The sequence below is a fragment of the Phragmites australis genome, chromosome 22 (genome assembly GCF_958298935.1).
Source record: "Phragmites australis chromosome 22, lpPhrAust1.1, whole genome shotgun sequence".
NCBI classification, from domain to species: domain Eukaryota; kingdom Viridiplantae; phylum Streptophyta; class Magnoliopsida; order Poales; family Poaceae; genus Phragmites; species Phragmites australis.
The window spans coordinates 6331741-6352067 of record NC_084942.1 but is presented as its reverse complement, the minus strand read 5'-3'; the positions used below and the strand labels follow the sequence as shown (position 1 = coordinate 6352067).

At 49.2% G+C, this 20327-nt stretch overlaps 1 protein-coding gene across 2 annotated transcripts; it reads left to right on the top strand.

The window, feature by feature from the left end:
* The first annotated feature begins 2606 nt into the window (after positions 1-2606).
* LOC133905439 (phosphoribosylamine--glycine ligase-like) lies at positions 2607-6286 on the top strand. 2 transcript variants are annotated; one of them, XM_062347215.1, is made up of 5 exons: positions 2607-2759; positions 3310-3567; positions 3781-4151; positions 4595-5125; positions 5589-6286. In XM_062347215.1, the coding sequence occupies exons 1-5, from the start codon at positions 2627-2629 to the stop codon at positions 6000-6002; spliced, it is 1707 nt and encodes a 568-aa protein (XP_062203199.1). In that variant the 5' UTR covers positions 2607-2626; the 3' UTR covers positions 6003-6286. The 2 variants fall into 2 exon arrangements, with proteins under 2 accessions (XP_062203199.1, XP_062203198.1); XM_062347214.1 differs by having other exon boundaries at positions 2608-2759; positions 3778-4151.
* The last annotated feature ends 14041 nt before the right edge of the window (positions 6287-20327 follow it).

The following is a 20327-nucleotide window of genomic DNA, read 5'->3' as shown; positions in this document are numbered from 1 at the left end:
TTGCAAGCAGATATTAAAGGAAAAGCTATATTTAGGTCAATGAATAATGGCGCATGTGCGTATGCAGAATGCCATGTACTATCTAATTTACGATATGATGTAGCTTTTTTAAGGAAACAAATCTTGTTGGTCTGGGCATTGTTGCGAGAGAGAACCGGAGAGGTGGTTTTTGCATCTAACCTGGTCATATTCCGCTATACTGATGCTGAGAAAGCTAAGTTACATTACTAGCGAAATGCGTGTACCAGGAGATATCATCTGCTGTTTGGCTCGACATCCTCCTTCTGTAATCACACATATTATTTGCGCTGAACGTACCCGTTTGTTAGTTTATAAATCCCATCTCAGATCCAAAAAAATGACAAGTTGCCAAACCAGACAATATCATCGTCTTAAATAAAAAGTCCCGAGGCTTTGATAGCACCATAACGATTGATTAAGTAAGGCTCAGAGCTCAAAACCGAGAGCAGCAGCAGCAGCTTAAGAAAAAAGAAAGCAAAACCGAGATAGTACGGCCCTAGTAAAGTTTGGTTGGACCGCGGGTGAGATGAGAATCAGCGGACCGCCGCCGGTGTTGCTCCCATCCAGCGGGCCGTCCACAATATTCCGGCCGCCCCTGGTTCAACAGGCAAATTTCTAAATTCATCCTCAGCTTTTCTCGATAATGAGTTGCCTATAGATATGTGACATGCTTTGCTCCATCATCGGAGTTCGCCGGATACAAAATGTATGGGACAAAATTATCCGTGAAATACAAGAAATCGTGCTTCACAGCAAAGCACCTTCTTGTTTAAAGTGGAATTCATGGGCTCTCTGTTGGGAACTAGTAACGAGTATGCGCGTCGCACTGGTCTCCACCTCCAACGATGATAGCGGTAGCGGACCGCAAGTGAAGGTGAGGATTAGAGTTACAATTACCCCTTCCCTTGACCTTAGCTACCCACAGTTTGCCGGGTAAGGTAGATTAGTTTGCCGATTAGGTTGAGGCAAGGGTGGCAGTGCGAAGTAAGTTACGAAGTGGTAAGATAGCAAGTGAGTTGCCATCAGCAAATGTGCTAATGGAAATATTGATATGGATGGTGTCCTGATCTTCATAACGCAGGATCACAAATAAGATAACTAGCTGCAAGCAGTCGGATAACAGTGTAACCTAGAAAATAAAATTCGAAGCCAACCACCGTCTTTAATCGGTAACCTGAATCGAGGATTCGCCCAACCACACTCTCAAAGAACCAACCAACACAACATAGAATCAACGGACCAGGAGCACCAATTGGGAGCCGATGACTCGACCGCTTTTGTAATCCCGTGAGGAAACAAAAAGAGCAAAGAGGTAGAGATCACTGTCTGAATTTGTTAGCACACAGCTAAATAAAGGGGTTTGTATTTCGATTATCAAAAGTCTACCTACAATAGTGATAAATGGGGTATTTATATTAGCAACAACCCTCCTAGCTAGGTGTGAAAGGTTGGTGGAGTTTCCTTGAAGATAAGCTAGCTGAAAAGTCTAAAGTCGAAGAGTCTTGTGTGGTATGTTCAGCTTCTGACAGTTTTTAGTAAATTAGCCATTACTTCTTATTGGGAAGTTGAAATGATGAACCGTTTGTTGGGTGTGAAAGTAGATTTGATTATCTTTCCAATTATGTGTATTATGAATGTCGAATCATGACAGGCTTGGTCGCATGACTCGTGAAAGTTGAAACAATTGTCACAAGACTGAGAGTGTTGAAGGTTGTGGAGGCGGTTGAGGCCCCCTCTTTTGTCGTTGACGAGGTGATCGACGAGATCGACCACTTCCTCTTTGTGATCGCTATTTCTTCTTCGTGGTCGAGTATCTCGCTGCATTGCTCGAAACTGGATGAGGATCACGCGGCGCTGCTCAGAGCTGGTCGAAGAGCACGCGACGCTACTCGGAACTGGTCGAGGAGTATGCGGTACTGCTCGGAGCTGATCGAGGATTACGTGGCGCTGCTCGTAGACAGTTGTATCCAGAGCAATGTCCTTCTCTTCAGGTGTAAACCTTAGCAAAACAAATATACACCATTTAGGTAGTATAAAATTCTCATAATTATTAAAGTTTAACTCAGTAAAAAGTGAGTTCACCTCTTGTTGTATCTTTTTGGCACAGCTTCGTGTAATCGGTTCTTAGACTAGGGGTAAAATATCTTGGTTTACATGACTAGTTCAGATATCCACGTCAGATATGGAGGTGGTCACATAAGGGGAAGTCGTTATATTGGCAATTGGTCTAATGATACTTGTTGATAAGAGAGAAATGGTTTGGGTAATAATGTACATGTGACAAATTAAAAATGGCGGGGAAGATAAGTAAAATGTGTGGTGATTAGTGACTATCGATCAGACTTCGGAGGACAGGAATAGAGTTACGGCTGCGAACGGTTTCCCTGTATTCTATACATCCTCCTCTCAGAAACAAAAATCTTTAACATATTACAAATAGCGTGCACATTTCTAGAGACCGTTTGGCAATCACTCAACATCAAAATTTCAACACGAAACGTAGAAAAACAAAGCCAAAAAGAAGGGGTGAAATTGCATTTAACTTGTAACCAAGGGACCGTAACGCAGAAGTAACACGCGCGCGGCGCCTCGGGTGCAGTACATAATGCAGCGAGCCACCGCGGCGAAACAAACACAAGCACACCACCTGGAGGGAAACGAAAGCATCTCGCTTTCTTCTTCTCCAATCTCCATTCGATTTGCATCCGCAGGCGCCCTCGAGCTGGTACACTCTGCAGGTACGGCGATTCGATTTGACGACGAGCACAGCAGCTGGTTGATTCCTTCTCGATCTCTCGCCGGAAAGCTGCGACCTTTCGATTGATCTAGCCGTTTCTTGCTTTCTTCTCTCCTCCTTTCCCATCTCCTTAGTTTAGTTCTTGCGCCGCGCATGTGCTCGTTCTAGTCTTCAATCTCGCGAGGGTGTTGTGGTAGTTCTTGGGACACGCATCGCGCTTGTGTGGTGTGGTCGGACGGGAGGAGAGTGTAGGCGTTTCGTCGAACACTTGGTGGGCGCGCGGGGGTTGCTTCGGAGGGGGCGGCTTCCATGCGAATGCGAGCGTGGCTAGCTGGCATTGATTTCTCACGCAAGTATCTGTTGTGCAATGCGCACGACTGAGAAAGGGACGAGCTAGCTGGGTTCACTGTGTTTTCTTGTTCACACCATCTTGGATCTTAGAAGCAGTATGAATTTGTGCCCAACTTCTTTTATAATCCAACTACTGACTTCGTGTTTCTGCCTAGTCTAATCGATAATGCCGTTCTTATCTCTTGCTGTTTTGACTTCAGAGGCAAGAATGATGGCATGTGCTCCTCCAAGAATCAAAGTTTCGCTCAAGTTCGGAGCTAAGGCGTTCAGGAAGAATTACGTGCCTGGTTACTCGAATTCCACAGTATCCTTTCCCATTTCCCGGGCATTGGACGGTCTTTCTTCTCCCATCAGAGTGGAGAATCGTGCCTATGGTTCAAACCTGATTGCTGGGGCTATGAAGAGCAGAGACCTAAACACGACACTCTCTTCGACTGTTGGCAGCCTGAAGGTTCCTGGTAAGATATTATCGTTACCTGTTCCAAATATTATTTATGCATGAAGCTTTCAGTTATTAAATATACGATGGTTTAGATGAAAACCTCAAACTTTGACGCACTCTGAGATAAATGCAGTTTCAAACTATTAAAACAAGGGTTGCCTTTTAATTAATCAGCAAAACAAATTCAAGAAAACTTTGTTAAATTTGATCAGTTGTTTTGTTCCAGAAGAGAGAGTAACTGTATTGGTCATTGGTGGAGGAGGAAGGGAGCATGCTCTTTGTTATGCCTTGGAACGCTCTCCATCTTGTGATGCAGTTTTCTGTGCTCCCGGCAATTCTGGCATTGCTGAATCCGGAGATGCCACATGTATACCAGACCTGGACATAACTAAAAGCGATGCTGTCATCTCATTCTGTCGTAACTGGGGTGTCGGATTAGTTGTAGTTGGACCTGAAGCGCCTCTTGTTGCTGGTCTTGCAAATGACCTTGTTAAAGCTGGAATACCTACTTTTGGTCCTTCATCAGAGGCTGCAGCATTAGAAGGATCTAAGGACTTCATGAAGAAGCTGTGTGATAAGTACAACATTCCTACAGCAAAGGTACTTTCTCTTTTGTGAAGCTATATGATTATGCTTGAACTAAGGTTAACTTGCTTGATAGATGATCTTGGTGGATGCAATATTCAAATGTATGTTTAGAGATCCCAGTAGCATTTTCTGCATGTGAATTGTACCTGTGTCTTTAGAAATAGATATTATTTGTTATCAGATAGTGATCCCAAGTCCCAAACTATGTTTATTACTTGTGAGTGCTCATATACCCCTCTTTCTCATTTCACAATTTTCAATTATTGTTAGTAAATTTCATCTGTTAATGATCAAGGAGCCCTTTTAGCTATTTTGATCTGTTTCAAAATTTTCAATCACTGTTTATTTACAGAGTAAATTTCATCTGTTTAGGATCAAGGGGCCTTGTTAGCTATTCCATTTGTTAAGCATGTTAACAATTCAAACTGAGTAACTGTGTTCTGCTATGTGTGCAGTATCAAACGTTCACAAACCCTGCTGATGCTAAACAATATGTAAAGGATCAAGGAGCCCCCATTGTTGTTAAAGCAGATGGATTGGCTGCTGGGAAGGGTGTAGTTGTTGCTATGACATTAGATGAGGCGTTTGAAGCCATAGACACTATGCTGGTTGAAGGCTCATTTGGTTCTGCTGGATCACGCGTCATCATTGAAGAATTTTTAGAGGGGGAAGAAGCTTCTTTCTTCGCATTAGTAGATGGAGAAACTGCTTTGCCTCTTGAATCAGCCCAGGACCATAAAAGAGTTGGTGATGGTGATGTTGGTCCAAATACGGGTGGTATGGGTGCATACTCGCCGGCACCAATAGTGACAGAAGAGCTCAAGCAAAAAGTAATGGAAAGTATTATTCTCCCAACTGTTAAAGGTATGGCGGCTGAAGGATGTAAATTTGTTGGTGTGTTATATGCTGGGCTTATGATTGAGAAGAAGTCTGGACTTCCTAAGCTTATTGAATATAACGTACGATTTGGAGATCCAGAATGCCAGGTTTGTGGTCCTCTCTATTATTACCAGTTTGATTTAACATAGCTATATCTAGAAGATTTATATGCGACCCAATTTGTATTTGCCTATTTCAGACATTATGCCATTAGCAGTTTTATGCCAGATAATCCGCACTGTTATAGTCATTTGGCTGTTTAATTCTAAGGCTCATGTAGTGTGTCTCTGAATGTCAAGCCAATATTTGAACACACCCAAATTGTTACGTGATGGTCAAGTTGCATTTTGCAGAACACTAGTAGTTCTGAATTTTGATGGTAGAAATTTTGGGAGATAGTCATTACATGTTCATTCTAGTACCAAATCTTTCTTAATATCTGTTTTCTTAAAAACAAACTGATGAAAGGCCAAAATTCTTTTGTAAACTTCTTAAGCTCTATAGTTGCCCTGCTCACAACTTCAATTTTTCATTCAGCTCATCTCTACTAATTCATCTTCTTTGGCTCAGGTTCTGATGATGAGGCTAGAATCCGACTTGGCAGAGGTTCTGCTTGCTGCTTGTCGGGGAGAGCTAGGCAAGATTTCGCTGACCTGGTCGCCTGAGTTGGCAACAGTGGTCGTGATGGCAAGTGAAGGTTATCCTGGGGCTTACAAGAAGGGAACTGTAATTAAAAATCTTGATGAAGCTGAGCAGGTTTCTCCTGCAGTTAAGATATTCCATGCAGGAACCACCTTTGATAGAGACGGAAACTTTGTAGCGGCTGGGGGCCGCGTGCTTGGTGTTACTGCAAAGGGCAAGGACATTGAGGAAGCAAGGGCCAAAGCGTATGATGCACTCGACGTCGTTGACTGGCCAGAAGGATTCTATAGGCATGACATTGGTTGGAGGGCGATCAAACATAGGCACATGGCTGCACACTGATGAGAAGATTCCCCTGAATCGCTGTAATTATGTTGAGCTTGAGATGGTAGGGCAAACGTAGCAAGGAAATTGCTGCAATAATTGCTGTTGTGGGTGCATGAAGATTGCATATGGATGTATAATTAGTGTGGAACACCAGAAGTAATTTTCTTTTTTGTAGTTTGCATTTTGCCTCGTTCTGGTGTGCTAATCTATACAAGCAGCCAGCCTTCACATTGTCACTAGGACTTTTTTGGGACTTTGCATGTTTCTAATTAAATATGTTGGTTTTCTCATGTGCATTATTACTGAGTTTCAGAATCTTAGCCAGGTTTTGGCTTTTAATACTTTTGGAGTCAATGGCGTGTCATCTCAAGGACAACACAATGCTTTCTATTTTATCACACTTAGAGGCTGAGCCAGGGCCTGGCGACCCTGGGCCGCTGCCCGGGCTCCACGGCGGCTGAGGATTCCTCACCCTCTGCCCTGGAGCGCTCCCCGGACCCCTAGCCGTGGTTGGAGAAGCAGCACAGACGATGGCGGTAGCAGCGGCGAAGCTTTTCTGAGGGCATCGACGAGTTACAACGATGGGGTATGAAGCAGTGGGCCAGCTGAGCTCTCTTTACAAAGCAAATTAAGGTGAACTGGGAACGATTGCATGTTAGATAGTTTTCATATTCAGGTCGGAAGGCGAAGGTATGCTTCTACTTTTGAATGGATAGTTTTTATATTCAGGTCGGAAGGCGAAGGTATCATTAAAATATAATGTATTGTGATATTTGAATGGATTAGTTCAAATTGAAGTGTGATGTGTGTAGGAGATTTTCATTCGTCAATAGGTTGCTTCAATTCGCAAATCGGGAATACATTTGGGGCATTGCGTCAGCATGTGATCAGAGACTCCGACCTGAGTAGCAAACTGAGAGACGAGTGAGAAGGTGACTAACTCTAGGTGTGATACCATGGTTCGCAGCACACAGGCAGCTGGTCCGCCATACCTAAGATTTTAGCCGGGTCCGCCACTAGCCATAGAGAATGAACTACTGGACTTTTGTAGCTTTAGCAGCCAGGCAAAATTGAAGTTGGGCCGATAGTGTAAAGTTTGTCCAAACTGTCGAAATTTTCTGACTCCGCCATTGATCACACCATAATATGATAACTTTATTTTTAATAAAAAACTGGCACACTTTATTCTCATTTCTTTGTCATGATAAAAAAACATTGATTACATGCAACTGCTGTCGCATTTGAATGATAGCTGTGTTTGTGAACAAGTGCCTATCGGTTCCCCTGGCTCGTTGTATTTTAGTTCAATGCAGCACGTCGTTTCGTAACAGCTTTTCGCATCATTCCTAGAGCAACATTCGCATGAGGCACATGCTTTCCTTTCTTGGTACTCGCCAGATTTATAAGGCTCTGGCAAGAATACCTTCACGGATTGTATTGGAAGTGTTTTGTGATGTTGTCGCTCTCCGTAGCTCCTGTTTGTCATGTGTTATATTTCTCATGTGAAATCACCAGATAATTGATGATGAATACATCTCAGTGACATCTACTTTCACAGCAAGAGAATTCAAATTTGCTCCATATGCACGAGATTCAGAAAATAATTTAAAAAACAAAAGGTCATCTTCATTTTGCATGTCAACATATTCTATGAATATAACATGCATGATGATGAACAACATGATTTCGGCCAATATGGCGGAAATAGAGTTTCTGTTGCTAATATAACCAGGGCGACGCCACGTTGTGTCTCCCTGGTGCACTGGCATCAGGCTAGAAAAAAAGCTTAGTGCTAAGTAGCACATTTTGACCACATATAGCAGTAGAAATTGTTCGTTTGGTCATGCTGTGCACCACCATGAAATTCCTCCTAGCTTCGCACTGAAGATAACAATATGTACTTCACACTATTAAGATGAGAACACAAAACCTTGGCCGCCGAGGGTAGCGTAGAGGAGAAGGATTATAATGGTGACAGATATTTGTGTAGTTTTTGCCATGGACGCTTGTTGAATGAGATAAACAACTTTTGGATTGGAATGTTTTGTATTCTGATGGTTAGAAGTTAGAACAATGGACTAGGTGAGGGTAATATATACACGAAGGTAGTGCATATCATAAACGGCATGCATTTGTTGTATAAATCAATATAATTGATTGAATGCCATTGAACCCGTGCTTCAGATTAGCAGTTGCAGGATTATAATTTCATTTCTCATTACAATGGAGTGAAAGCATTTGTGTCCATATTTTTTTACAGAAAATATTTTTCATACTCGAACTATCCCAATTCACAAATGCTATTTAATCAATAGAAAATTTTGTCTAGTTTTAATGCTTCCAGTTCACGTTGTGTAACATACCGAAATTCTATACAATGAAATCCCATCACTCTGTACCTCTTTGTTAGTCCCAGAAGGCTAACATGTACAACCAATTGTCACAAATGGTATCATTTCCATAACCTAATAATAAGCGAGTACATGATTATTATAATTTATTTATTAACATCATGGCACTTAGGCCAAGTACTTGCCAAAGGCTAACACCTCATGAAAGAAAACAACAACGGAAGATTCGTTCTAAGCGACACTCCATTACACAAGCAGATTTGAGTGCGGACACGACTCTCCATCTACTCAACATCTCCAGTCATCTTCTCGTTGAAATCATAGCTTGGCTCTGACTCAGAACAACAAGTATAGTATGAGTACAGAAGGGTACTTAGCAAGTTGCCCTACTCTACATCAAAGGGGATGTAGTGGAATTTCAAGGATGCGGCTTTTTAGGTTCTTTTGCATAAAAGCACAAGTTTTAGTTTGCAAGAAAACTCTTTTAAAACAGAGTGAGACCGTAGTCTCATGTCTACTTGAATAAAAGTGGAATTGGTGGGATTAACACGTCCCAACCAAGCTTTAAGTTTTATGCTAGGAAGTCTCGCCATTCCCAGCCATAACTCTCAGGTTGGAGTCGAAATCACAACCGTTCCAAATAGAGAAGAGGAGTAACCAAAAGTCTAGTTATTGTGAATGTTCCAAAGTGTCAATGATTAGTAAACTGTCGATCTTATGAATACATGAATGAAGTAAGGGATACTCCCTATAGCCAAATCATACACCAAAACACTGAGATTTATACATACTCAGGCCTCCCAAAGGATAATAGCCCTACGTCCTGTGGTCTTGTGTTGATCTTCGAGATAGATTATAAGGGGGTCTTAGCTAGCCTAGATGGTATCTAAACCTAGTTGAGGGCATCTTGCGTGTACTCTTGGCGAGAAGTTGATGTAAATCGTGATAACAGAAGGCTTAGGGCTCATGGTGTGCTTGAGGCTTCTCTCTTTCTTTCCACAGGGTTCCCTGGCTTCGTATATATATGGGGGTTGCTGTGCATCTTCCAGACTCCTTTTTGAGTAGGATTATGTTATCCGTAGAGATAAACTTCCCTGTTTATAAGATACCTTGGTACCTACGAGCAGTTTTCATATGTCTAAGGATTCCTTTCCCTAGGCATGGATGTATACTCTGGGAATACAGGAAACCCTAGGGGATCTGGATACGTATAAGATACTCATATATGATAGTTTTATACTGCACACCTGTGACGGGTTTGAATTCCCTCCATCCAGCTTCTTCCTCGAGGTGCTTGTCTTCTATGGCCTGGAGCTCATCCATTTGAACCCCAATTTCGTCATCATGCTAAGTCTCTTCGTGCATTAGTGCGAGGCCTATCTCGGCTTCCATCCATCTCTTGACCTCTTTCGGTACTTCTATGTCGTGAAGAGGCTCAAGAGCAAGGTCACTGGTGGCGCCAGATTCCAGCTCCGTCAAGGCAAAGCGGTAGAGTATATCAACTTTGTCGCCGAATCCTCCTAGTCGGGTTGGCATATGAAATGGTTGTACTACCAACCTGGCCCGAAGGGACTCCCTTACCAGGGCCTAGTTCCGTTGTCAAGAGCTGCCTGGTCAGAGGAGCCGGTGATGACCGTCCTTCACTAGAATCTTGTCAAGGAGATCTTATTCCTGAAGGAGAGGAATTTGATAGTGTATGACACTACCAAGGACTTCATCAAGTGCCACCTTAGTCCTACGAAGTCAAGGATTACCAGAGCTTGGCTATTTCCAGCTGAATTGGATCCAGCTCAAAATGGTGAGACAGGTACTTCCCGATCGTGAGTAGTCATATGCAATGGATCTGTAAGATCTGGTGACTGTTGCTTCTTCTCGCAGTGTACTCACCGGAAGTTGCCGATAAGAAGGTTAGGGTTCTTTTCGAAGCCATCCCTCCTTCCAACCATAAGGACGTCTCGGCTCCTATCGTAGAGTTGGACCCTAAAGCTCAAGCAAGAATCTTTTCGGTAAGCACCTTCTCGATTCTTGCTTTTATTTCTGAGTAGTCGTTCTTGTATTGATGGTTATTGTTGACTTGGAAAGCTTCCCGGACACGGAGGTCCTGATCCAGAGGCTGAGAATGCAGGAGCCCCTACTGAAGACCCATACAATGTTTTAATCACATGGAGCAGGGGTCCGAGTGAGACTAGAAGTGGCACACTGCAAATGGTATCCTTCGACAACGACATGGTGTTGGAGGCCAATGACTTCATGGGAGTGGACTCGACGGTAGCTGATGTCAGGCCACCATCTCCACCAGCTCCTCCTCCTTTTGCTCTTGCCAACCCTATGCCACCTTTGACAACAGCTTTGACCTTGGTAATTTAAGCATTTACCCTGATCTTTTATAGCCGTGCCGGTTCTTTGATTAACCGAGTACATCTTAGCCTTCGGCCTAGGAGCACGAGAAGACAACAATCCTTGTGAGTCCATCGGGCGAAGCACCTTTTACCCAACTAGCATCAGGGAGAAAGAGGCTGGCATACCTTCTGGTCCCGGCAAAGCCTTCGGGGCCCAAGAAGCAGCTCAGGTATGCTGAGAATTGCTTCATATGCTTGATGGAATGTATGTTTTGAATTTGTCTCTCCCGTAGGCTAGCTGGAATACAACCGATAGTGCACAAGCCCCGACTTCCCCAACCTCCAGCGCCTCTCTCCTCCAAGGGAGATGTCAATAAGCCTAGTGAGCCCTCGACATCAATGGTTACTAGTCGAGAACTGGAAGTAGCTAGCACTGAGGCCATTGCTGTCTTTTCGCGAAAGGAGTACGGGATTCTACTGGGCACATCTTGGGGGGACATACTTGAAAGGCGGGCAGGCCATCAGCAAGATTCAGTGTTCAACGCTTCTATGTGGTAGGATTCTTCCTGTAGGTTAGAAACCAAATTAAAAAAATGACTGGTACTAAGTTTGTCGTTCTTTGAAGTTTGCCATGTACTGCTTGGAGAAGTCCCATTGCGACGCCGAGAAGTCCATCGGCCGACTCATCGAACTTGAAAAGGAGGCTACCGAGCTATGCCAACAACTCTATCGGGTGACGGCCGAGAAGGAGAATGTGGGCACCAAACTTTCCACGGCTTAAGAAGTTGTCGCTCAAATGTCAACCTGCCAACAACTTGTCGTGACGCTTGACGTCTTCCAGGAAATGCTTGCCGGGGTTTGGATCCAGATAGAGGCGACCGACGGGGAGGATATTGTCGTGCTCGTTGTCTGGGTTTCCAAGTTTGCTGAGGCATTCAGTGGGTTTCAAGAAATGGTCATCGAACATCTCTTGAGCCTGTCTTGATAGAGTGCGGAGCTGACCATCGCCTATGCGCTGGTTGTCCTGAAGACCCATTAGTCGGAGTTCAATGTAAACATCCCTTTGGAAGGTTTTGGGAATGAGTCAGAAGAGTTGTCGGCCGACAAGGTTGAGGCGGTGACCGGCGTAGAGAAGGCCTTCATGGACACGATTGATTTCATGCCCTCAGCATAGTCCTTTTGCTTTTACCCTATAGTCTGGAAAAACACTTGGTAGCTTTTGTTAGTTTAAGTCGGAAACTTAAATTTTTCTCCATGCCTGATGGGAGTACTTCATGCTGGATTCTTTTGACAACATACCATGATTTTCTCTTTGGCTTTTTCCTTCGATTACTTCAGGACGCTTTGACCACTAGTTAGAGCGCTTATTATGACCGGCATATGGTCCGTTTGAGTGGGAGGCGTCGTAGCCCCCATTCACTAGTGGAACACAATAAGCAGCCTTTTCGCAACCCTGAGTTTGTGACACAATAATCCTTTTCTTTTTGTTAGAATTTGCTTTCGAAAGGTACACAATATGCTATTTTTGGTTTCATGAGCCTAGTACTTTATTAAGCCCCCGATTGTCTACTCGGAAACAACGGTTCCGAGTAGGCAGTCTAAACAGTAAAAACATCTTTAAAGTAAAAGGAACTCATATTTCCCTTGGGTCGAGACAAGCTTTTCACCACTCTGTAGAAGTGACTTACCCCATTTTTTGGGCATGAGGATGCGCAGAAAGACAAGTAAGGCAGAAAAAGAAGATCGATCGACCTCGTAGGCAATATGATCTTTATTAAAGGAAGTACTCTTAGAACTTATGCTTAGAACTTACAGAGGTTATTAACGACCAACGAGCTATGTAGACCTATTGCCTTAAACCTAAATGATACATACTTGATTAAGCCGATAAGCAATGACCCTTATTGCCTCTAGAGTAGCGTAGGAATTTTTTTCATGGGTTCCGAACTAGTCGTGGAGATGAGCCCTCGGGTTTTTGGGTTTGCATCTCGAGACGCTATGATCGCTGTTATGACTGAGGCTTTCTATCCACCTTGATCCTTGAGCTCTTGGGTTTCTCACCTTGAACTGCCATGTCGAGACTCCGCTTGCCACAATGGAGACCAGCTTTGGGACAACCCCGGATGGTGATGACTCTTTCTGGTCCTGATGACTCTTTCGGGTCCTGGGATCGTCACGCACTGATAAGCGTAATGCGTGGCTACCATGAATTTGGCAAGAGTAGGTCTTCCTAAGATGGCATTGTATGTCATCTCAAACTTGACTACATCAAATCGAATTATCTCTGTTCAAAAATTGTCATGCTTGCCGAAGGTTATAGGTAGCGATATATGGCCAATGGGGGTGACCGAAGACCCAGGGTACTATACCATAGAAGGATTGAGTAACTAGCTTGATAGTAGATCGAGAGATCTGCATTCCTTCAAGTGCATTAGCAAAGAGGATGTTTAAGGAACTCCCTCCATCGATAATGACCTGGGTAATCCTGCAGTTATTTATCGTAGGCTCAACCACTATTAGGAAGCGACCTAGCCGTACGAAGTTATCAGGATAGTCTTCTCGGTCGAAGGAGATTTCGATGTTCAACCACTTCACGACTTTACGACCCTTAGGGATAGCGGCTAGGACTTTTCAGGCTACTGTCTTGTACTAATGCTTGGACTCGTAGGAGGCGGAACCACCGAACATGTGGTCGATTATCCTCTCGCCCGGCTAGAAAGATATAATGTCCATGTCATCCTTGCTACCATCCAAGTCGGAGTCCCTGCTTTGGGTTGTAACCTGGACCTTCTTTCCCTTAGCCATTTTTTGACTTTGGCCTTGACCAACTTTTTCCAGAGGCGGCACTCATAGATGCTATGGTTGTTGGTTTGGTGGAAGTCACACCAAGGCTTCCTGTCTCGTTCACTGGAGCCTGGTGTAAAGCTTCTGTCTTGGGAAGGAGCTGAACGGTGATCAGGATGAACTTCAAACAGATCTGCAAAAATTTCATCAGATTTTTGTTTTCTTAACCTTACCTCCCTTGGTGTTCTACTTGCACTTGCTCTGGACCTTGTTGTTGCCGACCTCGGGTTGAGGAAGCTTGATACCTTGAGTCTTTTCCTTAATGTAGATGAGTGCATCCTCGACCCTAGCAGACTTGTTGCTGATTTGCATGAGCTCCTTAACCTTTTCAGGTTCTTTTCTAGTGATGTCTTCTACGCATCACCATCTCTTAAACCCTCGAGTGAACACTTGGATGTACATCATTGTCACTGATCTTGGGGATGGTATTACGGGAATTGCTGAAGTGGTGCACAAACTTGTGCAAGGTTTCATTCCCCATCTGTTCGCAACGTTTGAGAAACCAAGTTGAAATGTGCCTTGATTTCTATGTGGTGAGTGATTGACAATGTTGTTATTTTGGTTTGTTGATTTGTGGATTGCACGAGCATGTAAATGTGTTGCAATTATGATCATGGCTAACAAGAGTTATAGAGAGAAATGTAGTTGGTGTGTGTCGGTGAATCAGGAACCAGGGGTCCCTGAATCCCGAGGCCAGGCCAGCAATCTGCCACGTGACGCCATCCTGTGGAGTCTCCTTTGCAAGGTAAAAAAGGCTAAGTCCCGAGAGAGGGTGCTCGGGGCCACAGTTAGTGGTCCCCGAGTATCCAGGTTCCCCGATGATCTGTGAAGACCAAGTACCGGGAAGGGTGTGCCCGGGGTTACGAGCAGTAGCCTCTCGGGCACTCGAGTACCCCGAGGGCCCGCCGAAGGAAGTTCCAGGAGAGAGTGCTCGGGGCTGCGTGCAGCGGCCCCCGAGCACTCAGTCCCCCGAGGATCCGTACAAGCATAACCTGAAGAGAGTGCTCGGGGAGGTGAATAGTAGCCCCCGAGCACTCGGTTCCCCGAGGACCAAGGAAGGGCACTCTCGGGAGAGAGTGCTCGGGGAGGTGAACAGTGACCCCCGAGCACTCGGTTCCCCGACGAACCAGGAAGCCCCCTAACAGTGGCCCCCACAGGGGTCCAGTGATGAGGTGTCAGCTAGTCAAAGGCCCGAGGCCACATTTAAGAGCGCGCGTGGCCTGTCACCTCCAACTGCTCCCGCCACGCTCGGTGTCAGTTCTTGCCACATTCTGGCAGAAGGGCGTGGGGACGTTAAATGCGCGGGTCCCATCCCGCGCCATTCGGCACGTCTCGGGATAACGTCGCAAGGGATGAGGCGTTCCGTCTGCCGCGCTGCTGTGGCAGGAGAACAATATAGGGCGGGCACGTCGTGCCGCTCTGCGGCTGCCCGGTGGGCCCTCTCCACTGCGCCCGTTGCCAGTGCATTTATGGCGATAGATGACCAGGCGCGGGGCGTGTTTTCAAGCCCCAGTCACTTCGCACAGAGGCTATGATGACGTCCTTTCCATTTATGGTGCTTTGGAACTCGTGCCCTCCCATTCGGGGCACGCTACTGCCGGCGGGTATTTAAAGCAGCCGGCAGCACGGACAAAAGAAGGCGCTGGACAAGTTAGACAATCTCTCGGCAAGCTCTGCACGGTTGAAGCAGTTAAGGAACTAGAGAAGATCGAGAAGTCCAAGAGCACCCAAAGCCCATAGATACCCACAGACCGAAGAACAAGGAGCCCCAGGCTCTAGGATAGACCAACATTCTTGTAACCAGCAACATCCTTGAGGGACATTCTTAGGGCATTTATAGTATCCACACATGAGTAGGGTGTTACGCCTCCGCGCGGCCCGAACCTGTCTAAACCCCCAGTGCATTTGCTTCATTCCGCACTAGATCGTTCCACCCCGCCAGCCATCGCATTCATATCCATTTATTTCTTCGGCAAACATATTCAGAATCATCCCCCCAGCCGAATCTCTAAAAAGGGGTCCCTTAGGATCCCTGCGACAGGAGTTAACCCTCCGACAGCTAGCGCGCCAGGTAGGGGGAAAGCATCCCTGAATTTGTTTGTTTGTTTTCTCCTGCAGAAAAAATGGCCGGCGGTCATAGTCTTTAGCGCTCTGGCTCCAGCTCCAGTGAGGAAATGGAGCCCCTCGCTCAGGAGGCCCCAGTCGCTGCTGCGTCCCAGCAGCAGCCACGATCTGCATGCACGGCCTTCCCCTCTCAGGGGGACCATGGCGCTGGGCCCAGCGGGGCCGCCGCCGCCGCCGTCGCCGGTGCACCATCCAACCCCCGGTAGGTGGCCGAAACTCCTGCCGCTAGGTCCGCGTCTGGACAGCGCCGGGCGCCACTCCGGTGTAGGCTCGCCTTCGGCGAGGCCAGTCCCGGGAGCGTGCTGCTTGCGGCGCACGCTCTCCTTAGGCACCGGCCAGTCCAGGTGGCGGGGGAAACTCCGGAACGCCGCTGGCTCCAGGAAGTAGCCGCCCTAGTCGGCACGGCCCACCACCAGGTGCTGGCCGAAAGTTCCCGCGCTACCTCACAGCGCGACGCCGCTAAGACCGGCCCATCATCAGGTGGCGGTCGCACTGGCCGTGGGGCCTCCAAGCGGAGCGCTGCCCCCCTGGCCACTACCGGAGCCGAGGACCTCCGCTTGCACCTCAACGAGCGGAGGGGCATCGAAGACGCGCGTGTCACCCTCGAGCGCCAGCGGGAGACCCGGCAGGAGGCTGAAGCCGAGGATCAGGCCTCCTCCTTGCCAGCCCATGATCGCCGGGGCTCCCCGGCTCACCGGTGTTCACCGCCCAAGGGCGCTGCCAACACCGCAGGGTACGGCACCGGTTGCCGTGCCTTCACCAGTGAGCTCTGCCAGGTCAAATGGCCCACCAAGTTTCGCCCCGAACTGCCGGAGAAGTACGACGGGTCCATCGACCCCGTCAAGTTCCTCCAGATATACACCACCGCTGTCCAAGTGGCTGGCGGTAGTGAGAAGGTGATGGCCAACTACTTTCATGTCGACTTGAGGGGCTCTACCTGCTCTTGGCTTATGAACTTACCCCCAGGGTCTATTAGCTCCTGGGATGATCTTTGCCACCAGTTTGTGGCTAACTTTCAGGGCACATTTACGCGCCCCGGCTTGGAGTGCGACCTCCACGCCGTCAAGCAGCAGGAGGGGGAGACGCTGCGGCACTTTATTCAGCGCTTCAGCCAGGTCTGCAACACCATCCCACGGATAACCCCCACGCTATCATTGTCGCGTTCCGGAAGGGCATCCGCGACGAGCGGATGCTTGAGAAGCTAGGCACACACGAGGTCGAAACCACTGCGGAGCTTTTCGCGCTGGCCGACAAGTGCGCCAAGGCGGTGGAGGCTCGGGCATGGCATGTTCCGCGCCATGAGCATCCCACCGCCGATCAGCCAGGTCCTTCCCGCTTCGACAGGCGGGAAAAGAAAAAGAGAAGGAGGCACGAGGCTGTCCCCGTCGAGCCAGCCCAGGGCCCCGCCCGTGGGCCGGCCCAGGAAGCCGACCCGCCGGCAAGCGCGCCGGGCGGCCGCTGACAGACGGCTTGCACCCGCGAGGGCTCTGGCCCGAGCCCCTCCTAGGGCTCTGGCTCCCGCAAGGGCTCCCGCTCCGGCAAGGCCCCCCGCTCCCGCGAGGCCTGAGCCAGGGAAGTGGTGCTCGATCCACCAGACCAGGTAGCATGACCTCACAGAGTGCCGCACGGTCAAGGGCCTCATCGAGCAGCGCCAAAGGGACCGCGAGGAGCCCCGCAGGGGTGGCGACAACGAAGCTACCCCCAACAACCCAGAGCTCGGCTTCCAGGAACCCGAGCACACCTTCGCCTTCATCGACGGAGGCGCGTACACGCCCTCCTCCCACCGCAGTGTCAAGACCATGCGGTGCGAGGTGTGCTCGGTGACCCCGAGTGAAGAGGCCGTAAGGCCCCTGAAGTGGTCGGACGCCCCGATCACATTCAGCTTGGTCGACCACCCCGCCAGTACTGCAGGCGTGGGGCGACTACCCCTGGTAGTGTCCCCCACCATCTGCAATGTGAAGGTCAGCAGAGTGCTGATCGACGGGGGCACAGGCCTTAACCTCCTCTCCAAGGAGGCTTTCGAGAAGCTGCAGGTGCCCTCCAGGCGCCTAAAGCCGTCGCTCCCCTTTTACGAGGTGACACCCGGCACTCCCTGCCCCTCAGGCAGGTTGAGTTGCCCGTGACATTCGGGAGCCGGGACAACTTCCGGACGGAGAACGTCATCTTCGATGTCGTGGAGCTCCCCCTCCCCTACAATACCATCCTCGGGCACCCAGCGCTCGCTCGGTTCATGGTGGTCACGCACTATGCGTACCTCACGGTTAAGATGCCGGGCCCAGCGGGCCCCATCTCCGTGTCCACCGAGACCAGCAGCGCCGTGTCTTGCGCTGAGCAGTTATACTCGGCCTTGGTCTCAGCTCGGGCCGAGGTCAAAGGTCGCCCAGGGGGCCCGGGACCCTCTTCATCCAAACCCCGACTCACTGCCGACGCCTCTGTTCCTACGAAGGAGGTCGTGGTGGGCGAAGATGCCTCCCAGGTCGTCCGAATCGGCGGTAACCTGGGCGGCAAATAGGAAAGCGCGCTCGTCGCCTTCCTCCGGGCTAACGTCGACGTGTTTGCATGGCAGCCGTCCAATATGCCCGGGATCCCTAGGGAGGTGATCAAGCACCACCTGGTTGTGCGCCCGGACGCACGCCCGGTGAAGCAGAAAGTCCGGTGGCAGGCGCCCGAGCGCCAGGAGTTCATCCGGGAGCAAGTCAGCAAGCTCCTTAACGCCGGATTCATCCGAGAAGTCCTCCACCCCGAGTGGCTGGCGAACCCAGTCATCGTCCTGAAGGCCAACGGCAAGCTCTGCATGTGCGTGGACTACACCGATCTAAACAAGACTTTCCCAAAAGATCCTTTTCCTTTACCCCGTATAGATCATATTGTAGATGCAACCGGGGGATGTGATCTTTTGTGTTTTTTAGATGCAAACTCTGGTTATCACCAGATTCGCATGGCCATAGAGGATGAAGAAAAAACTGGTTTTACCACTCCGTTGGGGACTTATTGCTATGTATCGATGCCTTTTGGTTTGCGTAACGCTGGGTCTTCTTTCCAGCGCGCTATCCGCATCACCCTTGACTCGCAGGTTGGCCGCAATGTCGAGGCCTACATCTACGATCTCGTGGTCAAATCCTGAGACCGTGCCACCCTGCTTGAATATCTTTCTGAGACTTTCAACAGTCTCCGCTCTACCCGCCTGAAGCTCAACCCCGAGAAGTGCGTCTTCGGGGTGCCTGCGGGCAAGCTCCTCGGTTTCTTGGTCTCCAACCGAGGGATCGAGGCCAACCTAGAGAAGATCCGGGCCATCGAACAGATGCGACCCCCGGCTCGGCTCAAGGAGGTTCAGCGTCTCGCCGGCTCCATGGCGGCCCTCGGGCGCTTCATCTCCAAACATGGGGAACGAGGACTCCCCCTCTTCAAGCTTCTGAAGAAGACCGGTTGTTTCGACTGGACGCCGGAGGCCGAGCAGGCCTTCCGCGATCTGAAGAAGTTCCTCACCTCGCCACTCGTACTGGTGGCCCCCTCCGAGGGTGAGCCACTACTGCTCTACGTGTCGGCCACTCCTCAGGTCGTGAGCAAGGTACTGGTGGTGGAGCGCGATGAGTGCTCGGGGCAAGATGCTGGGTCCTAGCCCCCGGCCGTCCCCGAGCACTCCCCAGTCCTCGCGGCTCCCCTCGATCAGGGGGTCGAGCCCGAGCACTTGGCTCCTCCCGACCAGGGAGTCGAGCCCGAGCACTTGGCTCCTCCCGACCACGTCGCCAAGCTCGGGGGCTGTGACAGACCCTCGGGTGAAGCCACAGTCCGGGACCACCGTGTACAGCGACCGGTGTACTTCGTCAGTGAAGTTCTCCGGAATGCCAAGACAAGATACCCCCAAGCCCAGAAGCTGCTCTACGCCGTGCTCATTGCTTCCCGGAAGCTGCGCCACTACTTCCAGGTGCACAAGGTCTCGGTGGTTACCACGTACCCACAGGGGCCCATCCTCCGGAACCGAGAAGGCACCGGGCGCGTCGTCAAGTGGGCGGTGGAGCTGGCGGAGTTCGACCTGCACTTTGTCAGCCGCCAGGCGATCAAAAGCCAGGCGCTCTCTGACTTCGTGGTAGAGTGGATGCCCATCCCTGAGGACGTCCAAGAAGAAATTTCCACATATCCCGGGCACGACGCACCCGAGTACTAGGTTATGCACTTTGACGGTTCCCTCACACTGAAAGGCGCGGGGGCTGGAGTGGTTCTCACCTCCCCAACGGGTGAAGAACTCCGGTACGTCGTGCAGCTGCAGTTTCGCGCAACCAACAACATGGCGGAATATGAGGGCCTCATCGCTGGCCTCCGAGCCGCGGTGGGCCTCGGGATTCGTCGCCTCCTGGTCAAGGGAGATTCCCAGCTGGTGGTCAACCAGGTATCAAAAGAATACCAGTGCACGGATCCTCAAATGGCGGCATACGTGGTGATAGTCAGGAAGCTGGAGAGGCACTTTGACGGCATGGAGCTGCGGTACATCTCTCGCCGCGACAACGCTCTGGTCGACTACCTTTCTCGCCTGGCCTCCTCCCGTGCGTGCGTCCCTGCCGGAATCTTTGATGAAAGACTCACACGGCCTTCCGTCCTGCTTGCCGAACAGGACGAAGGGGAAACCTCGAGCTCAATTCAGGGGACCCCGGCGGCGCCCTCAATGGGAAGCCCCGACAGGGTGC

Coding starts and splice junctions, on each gene's coding strand:
- LOC133905439 (XM_062347214.1), top strand. CDS start 2,627: ATGCAGCGAGCCACCGCGGCGAAACAAACACAAGCACACCACCTGGAG. Junction 2,760..3,309: donor CGAGCTGGTACACTCTGCAG/GTACGGCGATTC, acceptor TTTTGACTTCAG/AGGCAAGAATGATGGCATGT. Junction 3,568..3,777: donor TGGCAGCCTGAAGGTTCCTG/GTAAGATATTAT, acceptor GTTTTGTTCCAG/AAGAGAGAGTAACTGTATTG.